The sequence below is a fragment of the Astatotilapia calliptera genome, chromosome 16, assembly GCF_964374335.1.
Source record: "Astatotilapia calliptera chromosome 16, fAstCal68.1, whole genome shotgun sequence".
Lineage (NCBI taxonomy): Eukaryota > Metazoa > Chordata > Actinopteri > Cichliformes > Cichlidae > Astatotilapia > Astatotilapia calliptera.
Genome location: NC_137437.1, coordinates 10,864,623 through 10,879,608, shown reverse-complemented (window position 1 = coordinate 10,879,608; position 14,986 = coordinate 10,864,623). Strand labels below are relative to the sequence as shown.

The 14,986-nt window shown below is 40.9% G+C and overlaps 1 protein-coding gene across 2 annotated transcripts in view; it reads left to right on the top strand.

Moving 5' to 3' along the window:
• The window catches only part of dgkg (diacylglycerol kinase, gamma), a 162,842-nt gene that overhangs the window by 110,857 nt on the left and 36,999 nt on the right, over positions 1–14,986 (top strand). For both annotated transcript variants that reach the window (XM_080291182.1, XM_026145635.2), the window contains one exon: positions 10,051–10,141. In XM_080291182.1, the coding sequence (XP_080147308.1) occupies positions 10,051–10,141 (91 nt within the window). The remainder of the gene's footprint in view (positions 1–10,050; positions 10,142–14,986) is intronic.

Below are 14,986 nucleotides of genomic sequence, written 5' to 3'. Positions count from 1 at the left end.
TCGTCGCAATGTGCAGTTGTACTTTGAATACTCAGTTCAGTGTAGGAGCTTGTTTTGAATGCCTCTCAGTCACTTGGGAACCAGGCTGTGTTTCATGTTGTTTGCATGATGGCAACAACATGTATTCCACTGGTTCACTCCACAGCTAATTAGCTGACATACTGTGGAAAATGAAAAAAAATAGAGGAGCGGAGAGAGTATGAAGGGGTACTAGAGAGATGGCTTGTTTACTCTTTGAAATTCAATAATTAATGCTGAAGTTTCCATCCTTGGTCCCATATCTGTTTCCAGCATCATAAAAGAAAGATACCGCCATTCTCAGTGGACCCTCTCTTTGATCCATTAGGCAGACTTAGAAGATGTAAAGCATTTATGTGGACAGCGGGACATATTTAGCCCACATAAACCCAGAGGTTAAACACAGTAACCTTTAAAGCTCTTTGCTTTTCTACAAAATCTTCTTGGATGTTGCTTTTGACTGTCTCCATTGCTCTGAGAGCCTCTTGTGGCAAAGATCAAACTGTAGCTCCAAGCGAGAGTGCCGTGACGCTCCGGCAGCTTACTGTACAATATTTACAGTAAGCCTGGTGCTGGAGGTTATTGTTCTTCTGTGAATTTTCTTTTTCAGTACTGCAGCAGAGCACAAGACAGTTGATGGACAGCTGCAACTGTTCTATTGTTGCGTGACTGAAGTTTTGGCAGGGTAAACACCCCTCCATGTTTACAGCAGTTAAAACTGAAAGGAGTCAATGTTGAGACCCAGCTATTTCTTTCTCTGTGGGTAAGCGCATGATAAAATCACCTTTGACCTGGCGAGAGAGGCCCATAGCCACATGTAGCACTTAGCTCAGTGCTTTATTGTACTTCCTGTCAGTCACAATCCCACATTGTCTGCATGTGTTTCTCTCACACACTTGCACCACAAACCATCCCCCACTATCTCAGGCCTACTGGGACAAGGGGGATGTGTGATTCCTGACACCTCAGCATCTGATGGTCACAGTAGCCAGACCTCCAGGAGCCTGAAGCCCAGGTGCGAATCATTTCTCATGCTGTGGACAATGCAGTCTTTGCGTGTGTGCAAAAATGTGTGTTATCCATTCTGGAACATTTTCAGGGAGGAGAGGAAATAATATGTTAAGAATTTTTTTTAAAATACTTAAGCAGTATAAATCATCTATCCTAACTGCTCTTACTCAGGCCATGTCCACACTGTTACATTTTCATTTGAAAACGCATCCTTTTCTCTCCGTTTTGGCCTCCCGTCCACACTGAGACGGCGTGTTCGCTCAAGGAACACGGAGCATTGTGAAAACACTCTCCAAAGCGGATACATTTGAAAACGACGTTTTCGCGTCGCAGTGTGGACAGCGAACCCGGAGCATTTTCGAAAACAATGAAACATTTTATCATGGGATTCAGTCATGTGACCAATTAAACTAAGAGAGTGGAGGGCATTATACAGCAGTTGTTTTGTTTGCTCTCAGTTCTGACAGCCCTATTAACGATTAATATCAGTGTGTACCTGCTCCAGATAGCTTTTCTTCAAATTCTTTATTTCTCACTCGCTTTTGCAACTTTGTACTTTTGTGTTACTCGCAGCAACAACTCCAACTCATTGTTAGTCCATTTAAAAAAGTTTTCCTCAACATTTTGTCGCGATGTTTCAAAGAGTCGGAAAGTGAATAAACGGCAGACGAAAATGAGGCAGGTCGAATCGTCTTGCGTTTCACGCATTCGCAGTACTGGAACGTAAGCGTTCAATGTAAATGAACGAGTCTGTGAAAACGAATGAAAACGATAGTGTGGACGCGGAGCGTTTTCAGACGTATACGCCGTTTTCATATTTATTCGTGTGGACCCCTCAGATCAGTTATATGTGTGCTCCCCTTTTGTGACTAAGGCAGACTTGTTCAGAGCTGATTTTGAACTGGTTCCATAAAAAGCAGTGGTAAATTTGCAGCAAATCTAGAGTTTTAGTCATTGTCTTTTGAATAAATTGTCATTTAGTTCTAGTCATAATCCAAATGTTTAAAATTTTGCTCGACAAAATATTGTAAGATTATAACCAGAGATGGGCAGTAACGCGTTACTGTAATCCGATTACTTTTTTCGAGTAACGAGTAAAGTAAGGGATTACTATTGCAAAAACGTTAATTAGATTACCTTTACTTTCCCGTAGGAACGCTGCGTTACTGCGTTACTAAAACCGTGATTTTTTTTGCGAGAATGTCTCATGACAGTGACATAAGCAAGTGCGACGTTTGTGACAACAGCTGTGTGCAGATCAACAGTGGATCATATATCGAGTACTGGAGAGAGTATGAGCATGCAGAGTTTAAAGCGTGGAAGTACTGACCTTACTTTAAGTTTGATTCCATAAAAAGTGACAAAAACATTAGTGTCCATTGTGCATGGGAAGAAAACTTCCCATGCACACCGAGTGCGCTACCACGTAATGGGAAATTCACAGAGAAACTGCCGTATCCTTCCACTGACCGCTGCGGCACACCTGCACCAGGGTAAACCTCCGCCTACCCTGCTCCTGCTTTACAGGTGAAAATAGAGCAACAGGACCGCTGAGTCTTTGACTTTATTTATGTTCTGCTGTGTTTTACTTGCATCTATTTGAAAGACTGAGTGTAAACACAAAAAAAAAAAATTTATGTGCTGGAATGTGCAGAAAATAGGTTTAAATGTTAAACTAATTTATTCAAGTCAGTGAATGTTGCATATAATAAAATTTTTGCTTGATGCATAAAGTTAAAAGATTAAAACTAATAAAACAAGTTTTAAAAAGGGACCTCTCCATTTGATTACATTTTGTATGATGGATTATGCAGAAAAAATAGAATTGGGCTGAAAGATCTATCGCTTTATCACCTCTTCAGGTTGTAAATCGTGTTTTTAAAAAGTAACTAAGTAACTAAGTAATTAATTACTTTTGAAAATAAGTAATCAGTAAAGTAACGGGATTGCTTTTTTGGGGAAGTAATCAGTAATTAGTTACTGATTACTTTTTTCAAGTAACTTGACCAACACTGATTATAACAGAGAAAAGCTAAAGCTGATTCAGTTGCCTGATCAGAAACGGTGTCAGTGGAAGGGTGGCTGAAACAGGGAGAAAAGGCTGAAGCATGCCAAATTATTATAGGCATGGCAGAAATTTCACATTTTCGGTTTAAACTGTTGTCAGTGTGCACAGATGAGGCCGGCAGAGAGGTACAACAGTGAATGTCTGCAGCCTGTAAAGCATGGTGAAGGCTCTGTCATCATGTCATGGTTTAGGGCTGCAGTCAGCTGTGTTGGAGATCCTGTCAAACTGATGGAATTATGAATGCAGACAAGTACAGACATCTTGAAATATATCTGAATGGAAAAGACTTTCAGCATGATAAGAAACTCTCAGTCGCAGTCATACCTGAATAGAAAAACACAAATGGAACACTATCAGTGATGGATTACTCTGCCCAGAGCCCAGACGTCAACGTTTTTGAAATAGCGCAGATTCATCTTGACAGTGAAGAAAAATAAGAACTGTAGAATATCCTTCAAGCAGCCTGGAGAACTATTTCTGTGTACTATTTAGTGAATTACAAGAAAGCTTGCCAACAAGATTTCAGGCTAAGTCAAAGAATAAATGTGGTCCTACTAGATATTGACTCGCAAGCCCGATAGAACTGCAGAAACTGTTTTTGCCTGGCTTGGCATTCATTTACGCAGGTGCACAGCTGGCATCAGTAAATTTTGGGAATGTTTTGCTCCAGTGACACCTTTAAAAAGGGGGAAAAAATCACTGATTTGATGTGACATAGTTAATGTCATAAAGTTCAATTAACATTCCTTTAACAAAAAGTATTAGTATTAAGAGTTATGTCATGGTTCAGGCTTTATTATGTGAGGCATTAGCCCTGGGGGGCTGAGGGCTTTTTGAAATGAAAGTCTGCATGAGACGGAGAATCTCATACAGAAATCCCCCCCCCCCTCCCCCCCGCCTCTGATGATGAGAAGATCACAAAGGTTGTGCGCTTTACCAGTTTGAACATCTGGCCAGTGTAGATCCAGAAAGGAAATCTCAGGGATTAGTATAAATCATCTTTCTTTCAAAACCACTGTATAGTTGGTATTAGCTGACTGTCATTATGGCCTCTTTGAATAATACCAGCTCAGCAGTTAATGTTATGTTTTATTCTTATTGGGAAAAAAGCCTCAGAATTACCTCACAGTTTGAGATGAAACAATAGTATCTAAATTATATACATTATTATAACCATGTTAAGCATTATGACCACCAGTAAATTATGAATATATTTAATGTGCAAACGTGCACATTAATATACAGAAACTGGACTAGGGAAAGCTTGCATATGTTTCTGATGTATTTTAGAAAGAGTCTCATTATTAGCTGCACTTTAGTCAAAAAAAGCATACTACTTCACCAATTCTCCTCATTTTCAGCTTCATGTATTTATTTTTGGACCGCACTGGAGTAGCTTTGCATGATTCACAGTTCAAAATATACGACGGGAAATAAGGAAAAGCAGAAAGGATCCCTTTCAGCTGCTGAGCAACACTTTGATTTATCCTTTCAATTCAGAATGATATTATCATCTCTAATAAGCTCCCATCTGTCCTGTTTCTTCCAAATTACCAACCTTTTATGCGCCACTTGTGAATTTTGAATTATTTTGAGTTATTATTACACTCTCCCCTCTTTTTTTCCCTGGTTCAGAGGGAAAATCCACTCTCTTCCTGTTGTGCAGACAAGGATATACATGTACGCAAGCAAAGGTTCACAACACACTGGGGAAGTTTTTCTCTTTTTAAAAACCACATCGATACAAATGTTCACTGATATGATCTTTTTCCACCTTCTCTTTTCACTATATTAAATTAACTTCAGTGATAGTAAGAGTCCTTTTAGTAACTGTGTGTTTTATAATACAACACAAGACATTCTTCTAAGTCTAAATAATACTGTTGCTATATTATGGTGAGTAGTTTACATGCACTTGTTGTAATATCTGGATTTTAATGATTTTTTTTGAGGTTGGAATGACTGTACAGAATACGTTTTTATTGAGTGCACTAGTTTGAATTTATTTTTGACTTTCTCTAATCCACATAGGTTTAAAAGTATGTAGACTCAAACAGATAGATACACTCACTTAAATCATTTAATAAGTGGTGCTGAGGGTTCTCAGTGTCTTTTAATTTGATGAGGCCAAGACCTGTTAACCTCTTGTTAGTGATCATGATTGGCTCCAACTGGTAGTTTCAGTTTCTGTTTGAGAGCACCACTTAGATTGAGCAACAGTCTGAACAACCGGAAAGTCCAAGTGAAAATCTAAGAAGGAGAACACAAGTTGGAGACATTTCTAAACAGTTGCAGATTCCAACAGTATAAGTTCATCATTAATTGTATGTAAGTACAAGTTATTCGAATGTGTCATCACCTGACCACGGTCTGGAAGAAGATGCAAACTGTCACTCTCTGATGAAAAGAAATACATTTCTAAGGTTATTAAAAATGTGTATTGTAAAATCAATGCACTGTTGAAAAAGAAAGGTTCAAAGAAATGATGAGAAACATGACAAGTTACTTTTTGCATAATACTCAGTATTTTGCACATTTCCATTGCACTGTCTTGTGTCTGTATCGTCCTGTTCTGTCTAGTGTTGCACTGTCTTGTCTTGTTTTGGGGTTTTTTGCATTCTTTGCACATTGCACTTTACGTAGTCCTGTGTTTGTCTGTTATATGTCATATGTAGCACCAGGGTCTCAGAGGAACGGTGTCTCGTTTCACACTGTACATGGTTGAAATGACAATAAAAGCCACTTGACTTGACATTCATGTCCATGATGAGTGTAAGTGTATATCTCACCAAAAATATACCTATTTTCTCACCTGATATGCTTGTATATGTAGCTATAATTAGCTCTCTTCATAAGCTGCTTTGTCGAGCTAAAAGAATGCGTCAATGAAGCTTTAGGTCACCGATCGCCTGATTGGATTATCAGAGATCAGATATCAGCAACTTCTTACCAGCTGTCTAAAAACACTGCAGCCAGCATTGTGTTAGCCTTCAGGGGCCTGTTCTTCGTACGTCGCTTACTACATCCAAGATCAAATGACACATCCAAGACCAAACCATTGCGCTAACCGTGAGCTCGCTAATCCGGTTCCCCGAACACACCTGCTGTTGACGATTAGTACAGCTGGACGCAGGAATGTGACATCACTGGGTGTCGTAAAAGGGGCTACGCATCGATAGTAGAAACATTGATCGGCAACCCGCTGATTGGTCGACGAAAATGTCGAAGGGGCGTGCTCGGTATTTTCCGGCAGCAGAGCAAGAACTCATGAGTGAGGGATTTCAGGAGTTTCAGAGTTTAATTAAAACGCAAGAGAAAACTGCAAAGGCTGCAAAAGCAAGGAGAGAGGGCTGGCAGAAAGTTGCTGACAAATCAAACTCGTAGGTAATTTAATAATAATAATAATAATGGATTGGATTTATATAGCGCTTTCCAAGGCACCCAAAGCGCTTTACGATACCACTATTCATTCACTCCCACATTCACACACTGGTGGAGGCAGCTACGGTTGTAGCCAGGCTGCCATATCGCGCCATCGGCCCCTCTGGCCAACACCAGTAGGCGGTAGGGTAGATCTATCATATGACACTATATTCTGAGGACTCTCCTTATCAATCTTGCACCTTCCGCAATGGGTTGGTCGCGTATACGGACAGGACATGGCTGCGACAGGCTTCCCAAATAGCTCTGTTGCTATGACAGCAAGTCCCGGATGAGCTTCGGGGAACCGAACGATCAAAGATCACGCGAAATCGTCAACAATCTAATCCAGCTAACTTACTTAGCGAGGTACGAAGAACAGGCCCCAGTTCTTTACTTTATCAAGCTCGAGTATTGTCTTTCCATTGTTTTGCATTTTCTCTGTTCAGACATATACAATGATAATAAAGGCCTATTCTATTCTATTTTTCACACTGTTTAAGACCAACAGGGTTTAATTTCTGCTTGCAGAAAACCAATTTAGTATATAGATACTCCATTTTATATAGAAATTGGAGTATCTATATGTCTGTATACCACTGACTGCACTGGGCTTTGTCTGCACTGATTTTCAAAGTCAGGACACATTCTCTGCTAATTAGTTTTACTCCCTGACCTCGTATCCTTCTGATTTCACAACCGGTATGAGAGAGGAGGAGGGATTGAAAAGACGTGGTGGGGTCATAAAGTCATTTTTCATATTAGTGATTTAAAGAGATGCTTATCTGACAGGAAGGGCAAGAAACTCCAAGGCACAGTATACTGGTGAGGGTTTTGGAGCCCCCGAGCAGTACTGAAGTAGTGAAGCACCTGAACTGTGTTTTCATAACAGCACAGTTTCACCTTGTACCTTACTACACCACCAATCTCTGTTCGCCACACTCTCTTTGAATCTTTTGGTTTCTCTGAAGGAGATGTGTCATCTTAAAAACCAGACAGTACTTGTTAAAGTTGAATAGAATTAATAAGTACTTCTCTTTTTTGCAAGTACGCTGTGAAAGCCAACTGAGGGCTCAGCACACGCTGAACTGGAGACTAATAATGAGAGATTAAAGTGTTAGACTTTTTAGACTATTTACGATCCCCTTTGTTGTAGTTTTGCATTAGGTTTAGTGCAGAAACATGGGAATAATGGTGGAAAGGCTTAAGGAAGTAGTCTGCCTCCCTGTTGCACTCGCTGTCCATAAGGGGGGAGGGGGACATGAGTTAATTGCATTTTTTTACAGGCTGTCTCAAGTGGAAGCAGCTTAATGAGGTTAGGCAGCTCGCCTCGTTGAGAATCACAACTGTTCCTAATTGTGATCTCAAATATGCTCATAATCCCCTGATTTGACAGCAGCAGAGGTTTCTGGGGAGGAATTAAGGTGAAAGAGAAAGAGCGAGACACAGAAAGACAATTAGCAGCAAGAAAAACATGTGAACAAGTGTATCAGCTGAAGACAATCGTGCTACCTTTTAAAGAACATGAAGAGTAATTACAGATTTTAATGCTGTGTCTGAAGTCTGTTCAGTATTGTTCTGTCTCTTATTTTGGTCTGTTAAACTTTGAGACTTTTCTAAAGAGCTTCTGCTTGAAATGTCCTATTTTGTTGGGCTAGGATTGCACCTAACCTTGGTGCTGTCATACCTCCATTATACAACGCTGTTGCGTCAATAACTATGTTATTAGTATAAGCAATATTTCCACATACCAGTGTACCTACTGTGATTTCATTAAACATGCACCACTTTTAGTGATTGCATAAATATGCAGGGTCATCCTTTATCTTCCATCTATGTTAAAGCTAGAAGCTCTAGGAACCCCTTGTTTAGTACTTCACGCGTAGTGATCGTGACAAGTCATGACCAGTGATAGGCCCCAATCCTTAACAGTATCCCCACTTTTTTTTGGCGGGGGGGATTGTGTTTGTCAGAATTATTATTTTTTGTTGGTCACCTGAGTATGAAGAACAATTTAAAAAGAACAAAATGACGTATTCTAATGGCGTAGGTTTAGTGTCAACACAGATGACTGGTTGCTGATTTAGACTCCTGCCATGAATCTCAGCTGAGCTAAAATATAACTTGTGTGTGTGTTTGATGCTGTTGCCAGCATTTATGCTTGTGGTGGTATCCCGGTGTATATGTTTTATATACAGTACCAGCCATGATAGAAACAAATAAAATGCTGAGACTTTTCCCTTCTCGGGTCTCTACTCTTTGTTGCTGTTAATTTCTTTATTTTTATTTCAGAGGCAACCATAGTTGTTCCATCTCTTTGCAAAGTCCCTCAGGTCAACTCCAATAGTTTTGACAATCTCCCTGCAGAAATTTGCTGACATCTGTGAATCCTTATATTATATATTCTTCTGTCACTAATCCATTGAAAAACTGCAGAGACAAAGTATCTACAAATGTACAGGAGTAATCAACAGTACTAAACAGGCCAATCGTAATAGTTGTGGGCTGTGTCGACACAATGTGTAGTTACATTTCTAGGGAAGTGCATGTTAGGTAACAGTATAGGGTTTCAGGGGGGTTGGGGTTTAGCACAGACCTATGTTGTAGATTTAACTCAGTAGTATAAATACACTGTTAGAACTCACAGGGTTGAAAGTTCTTCAGACTATTTAGTGCCGTAATACTGTGGATCGTCTACAGCATGTATGAAGAAGATCCACACTGCCCAGTGATCACGAAGGCAACTAACTTCTTGCTACCTTTAATTTCACGGTATGTTATGCAAGGTGAACCAGACTCGCCTGTACAGCACACCTTGTAACCAGATCATATTAAACCCCCAGAGGAAATAATGAATGAAATTAGGATGTTTTTGCCTGTGGACCAGTGAAGGGCACTTGAGGTCATCTTTCCAGACTGATCAAGCAGATATTTCACCTTGACTGAAAACCATATCATTCAGCCACTATGCAGTCACAGAACAGCAATGAATGACACGAAGATATGAACATAAATAAATCCATCAGGTCACCTCTGACAAATCCGTCTGCAGGGCAGAAATGAACCTTTGCTCAGTCAGGCCCAGTCAGGTTTGCTTTGAATGTTGTGAATCACAGTAATGGTTGCCCTGATACTATAGCCACCACCAGCAATGTTTCACCCCATGTCCCCTCCGGAGGCAACGCTCACGTTGCAGCTCACAGGATGGTTTCGATGAGAACAGCAGAACGCCTGTTTGACAGATGGCGGGGTCAACTTTCTGTGCATTAAATGCTGGCAATGCTACTGTCCCCATTCTAGCTTCAGGGTGCATTGATGGAGTTTTGAACTCTAAGGTCACATGACCACAAGCTGTCCTGAACTGTCAGAAAATGTGAGATGACTCAAGGCAGCAGACAGCTTCAATATGTGTCCACTGCACCCGAACAAATCGTGCTGTAGGCTCAAAACACAGTACTTATGAAGTGGGAGTATTATCTGATATGTTTGCCAAAAGAAAATGTCTGTCCTCTGTGTCCCCTCTGACTCCTCAGAATGAAGAACAAGCTGTGGTACTTTGAGTTTGGCACCACTGAGACCATTTCAGCCACCTGCAAGAAACTAAACGAATGCATAGAAGTGGAGGTGAGTCACAGTCTTATCAAAGCTGCTATCTCTGATGCAGAATTGATGAGTAATGGCTGAAAGTGACTGGCTGGTTAGATGACAAAAACACTGGAATATTGTTTTTAAATACTGAAGACATGCTATATTTGATGCATCAAAAAAGATAAATATGAAACATCCTGTTACAATAGATACCAACAACTTTGGCTTTCTGTGGAACTCTTTATAGAGCTGATACTTAATGTTTTTCCAAAAAAGAAAAAAAGTGTGTCAGAAGTTTACAACAAAGTAGTTTGCTCGTATTAATGAGGCAGGCTATTCATAGCACATCATCAGATTAATGCTCCATAAAGTCACTGATTGCCTCATTCTGTCATACAGCGCTGAATAATCTGTCACCTGGGTGCTTAAAGCACAGCAAGACTCTGAGAAAACACATGAGAAACATACCTTATCAGAAGGCACTGACGAGAAATGCAAACGAGCTCTGTAGCCCACAAGGTTCACATTCCACTGCCTCCCTCCACAACTCAAAAACACCTCATGTTTACATCATGTTATGAGATATTGAGATCAAACGTCATTCCACTATCTAGAGTATTGTGCTAAACATTTGAGCCACCCCTCATTTCTTTATATTTTGCTTCCTAGACTTTCTTGTAATTTTTTAAGTGGTCTTGAGCAAATTTCAAATTTCTGTGGGGTTTGTAGAGGTCTTTCAGAAGTGTTTCTTTTGACATTGACTGTTTTGTCACTCATTTTCTTTTCTTGTACCTGATTTTTTTGTTTGTTTGATGATTTGTTAAGCCTTTTAACACTGACCTAAGAATCATTCAACAATAGAAAGACACATAACTCAAAGAATAACTTAGCACATTTGTTCCCAATTCTTTAGTTCAATCTTTGAAAAATATGAAAGGTAACAGTTTAATAGGCATAAAATAGTTTTCATTTTTATGCACCAAGAAGGTGAGTCCCAAATAGCTATTAGCTGAAAACTCTGCCTATCTCAACATAGTGTGTACTGTGTCCTTAAACAATTTGAGGAAACCGGACAAGTGGAGGCTGAAAGAAATGTCACGCTTAAAAAATTACAGCAGATGAACTGAAATATGAAAGTTATGTCCTTAAGCAACACCAAAAGAAAGACCCGACAGCCGACCCGAGAAATGCATCTAGGCCTTCAGGTGATCCATCTACTGTTCACTGAAGTTTCATCAGAAAAGTGTCTCAGTGGAAAGTTGGCTGATCACCAAGCCATTCTTAAGGAAGTGAAACAGGAACAAAAGTCTGAGGAGTGAAGATCATCAGTATGTAAGGAGGAAGTCAGGGGAGAGTTGTAACAGTAGTTTTGTCCCAATTCATAGGCCGAATCCGTCGGAGGACCCGGCCTTCGCAGTCTTCATGGGTCAGGTCCCTTGAAGACCGAGAAGGCCGGAAGCTGTGAAATGGGACAGTCTAGCCTTCAGATTTGCATCGCCACTGTCTCGGTGGAGTTTAATAAACTCAGCCGTCTGCTCCTTGCTATCTAAAATATAACAGGACACTGGAGTAAATTCTCGACCATCTCACACTTCTGTTTAATCAGTTTTCAGTTTGATATTCATTCAGCTGTGTGAAAACTATAACTTTAATCTCAGTCAAACCGATTTACTTAGGAATAAATAAAACATTGAAAAAAGCCAAACAGTAACATTTTTAAGTTATCTAAGTGACGTATATATCATGTTTAACCTGAGTAGTGAAAGACAGCACGGGGTCTGAAAACGATGTGCCGAGAGTTCACTATTCTCGCTGGCTCTAATGAGCCTTGACCACCCGGTTAGCTATCGAGCTATCGGTAACAGACATCAAAGCACTTTTGCAAATATGTGATGTCTTAATAAATAGAGCAGATATTTGAAGTTTACACACAAAGTTTACCATTCTCGCCTGAAAATATGTGAAAAGTTTATTTTGTGACCCAAAAAGAGTAATAAGAGTAATACTAAAACCAACTAGCTGCCGCCATTGTTGGAAACTGGAATTGGCTGGGCCGCGCTATGAATTCTGGGATAGGTTGGTCCACGAAGGATATACCCGACCCATCCTTCAAATTCTGGGAAATGAAGGACACATTTGTCGGCTGCATTTGAAGCAGCCTTCGAATTGGGACATCCTTCATCGCCTGGCTGTGACGTGATCGGCCTTCAAATGCAGCCTCCGAAGGATGCGGCCTATGAATTGGGACATAGCTAGCGAGTGTCTACAGCTATCTGTAAAACACTGTCACAGTCCTGGGTCAGTAACCAAATGTTTTGATTTGTTTTATTATTATTATTAATCTGTGATTTCATCATGGTTTCTGTTTTGTATTTCCAACGCTCTAGTCCTTCTTTGCTCTCTTAATTCCAGTTCTTAGGTTTCGTTCTGGTGCCCCCATGTTTAGTGTAGGTTTAGTTATGTCTTCGTGTTTGCCTTCTTGTTCCCCAGTCAGTCGTGTCTCATGTCGCTCATGTCCCTGTACTCAGCGTTCCCTCTGTTCAGTGTCTAGTCTAGGTCTCTGGTCTGTTATGTACTTCCTGTTTTATTTTGACAGTCCTGCTCTGTGTTCAGCCTCTGTTCCCCGTCTCGTCTGTGTAATTAGTACCAGCTGTGTTTCCCTTCTGTCTCCTGTTTCCTGATTACCCCGTCATGTATTTTAGTCCTCTGTCATCCCCTGCTCGTCGTCGCATCTTTGTCTTGTGTTTCTCTCGTCATGTTTTGAGCCTGTGTTTCCTAGTGTCCAGTTTAGTTTAGGTTTAGGAACAAAATGTCATTGATGCCATTGTAGCATCCACTGCTATGAGCTGCCCTTTGGTGTTTCAGCTGATTGTGCACCTCTCAGTTTTTCAGCGGCTGGGTTAAAGATAGTTGTCCAGGTTTTTCCACTGTTTCAGTGATATATTGCTGCAGAACCTAAGAAATTGAAAGCTTATAAAAAGGAAATGCTGCAAAAACTTGAAAAGATTTAGTAGTGGTATAAATGGTGACGGGGCTGTGGCAATATCACAGTTGGATCGCAACACAACCAATGTGATGACAATGAATTTGCCTTTGACATTTAAATTGGTAGATGTGGTGGGCAAATTCAGGAACATTTAGCAATAATTAAAGGAATTCATTCCAGTAGAACAACAAATGAGAGTAGTTGAGACTGCTGGTACCCTGATGAGATTATTACACAATAACAAATGATACAGGTCACCCTGACCTCAAGGCAATACATTTCTACTGAAAACGTAATCAGTTAAATGAATCTCAAATCTTGTAACTTGTAACAGTAACTGCAGTACTACATGTTCTTTTAAAAGTCAAATATATCTCCTCTCTGAGTGTTTGTTAGAATTTCCTATAGCTGTGGTCCTAGCTGGATATCAAGCTGTTATTTAATCAAACATTCAAGCCAACTGAGAAACAAATAAACCTGAGCTGGTAGATCTCGTGACCTTTTTCATGTAAGCTTAATATGACTTTTTATATACCCCCTGCTCCTGTTTAAAAGCAGAATTATTCAGCACAGTTGCACATCGAGGACTTCAAAACATAATCATCAAGTCTGTGGGTAGTTTGATGAAAAAACCCAAACAATAGATTTGTTTAACACATTCAAAGCTTGTTCTTGTACCGTAGCCTCTCAGAAATGATCACATAATATATTCTTCTCCTTAGCCTTCAGCAGCCAGCGCTCAAAGTGCTTCCTGAGATTGTCTGTGCAAGTTACAAAGCAGGCCTTTCATGTAAACACACAGTAGAAGCTTCTCACATGTGAGCATTCCCTCAGGGTAGAGTAAACAGCAGACACATGTACAGGCAGGGAGAGTCAAAGGCAAGAATGGACAGATAAAGCCACATTTCACAGGTGTGCATGTGGAACCAGGACACCCTAGGCCACAAGTCGATGATCAGTTTAGTGATCATGTATTCACCTCTGCAGCTATATCTTCTAGACACACATGTGAATAGAGGTGCTGAGCTTTCAACTGATGACCAACTGATGGTAAATTGGATGAGGTGGCAGGGGAGGATGCTGGATTAACCTGGGGCACGTAAATGTATAGTGAAAGTGCGCTGGGGACAACTGGCAGAGCCACCCGTCCACAAAGTGAAAAATGGCTCAGACAGTGGCTGAAGCAAAAACACAGGTGTGGGAGGAATTCGGGGAGGCCATGGAAAAAGACTTTCGGACTCCCTTGAAGAGATTCTGGAAAACTGTTAGAACTCAGGAGGGGAAAGCGGTGCTCTACCTGAACTGTGTATAGTGTGGGTGGAGCGCTGCTCACTTTGACTGAAGATGTCAGGCGATGGAAGGAAAACTTCGAGGACTTTCTTAATCCCAGTAGTACATCTTCCATAGAGGATGCAGAGTCTGGGGATGAGGGGGACAACTCGGGGATGAGGGGGACAACTCGCCGATCACCTTTTGGCGAGGTCACTGAAGTAGTTAAAACTTGGTGGTAGGGCCCCTGGGGTAGATGAAGTTCACCCTGAGTTCCTGAAGGCTCTGGATGTTGCAGGGTTTCTTGGTTGACAAGTCTCTATAATTTTGATTGGAGATCATGGATGGTACCTCTGGATTGGCAGACTGAGGTGGTGGTTCCCATCTTTTAGAAGGGGTACCGGAGGATGTGCTCAAACTATAGGGGCATCACGCTCCTCAGCCTCCCCGGGAATGTCTATGTCTGGGGGCAGAGAGTTCCACTCCACAGCCTGGGAGCAGAGCAGCTGAAAGCTCTGCTTCCCATGGTGGTGAGGCGGAAGGAAGGTACAGTAAGCTGGGTAGAAGAAGAAGAACGAAGTGAACGGGCAGAACAGGTGGTGGTTAACAGGTCAGAAAGGTAAGGA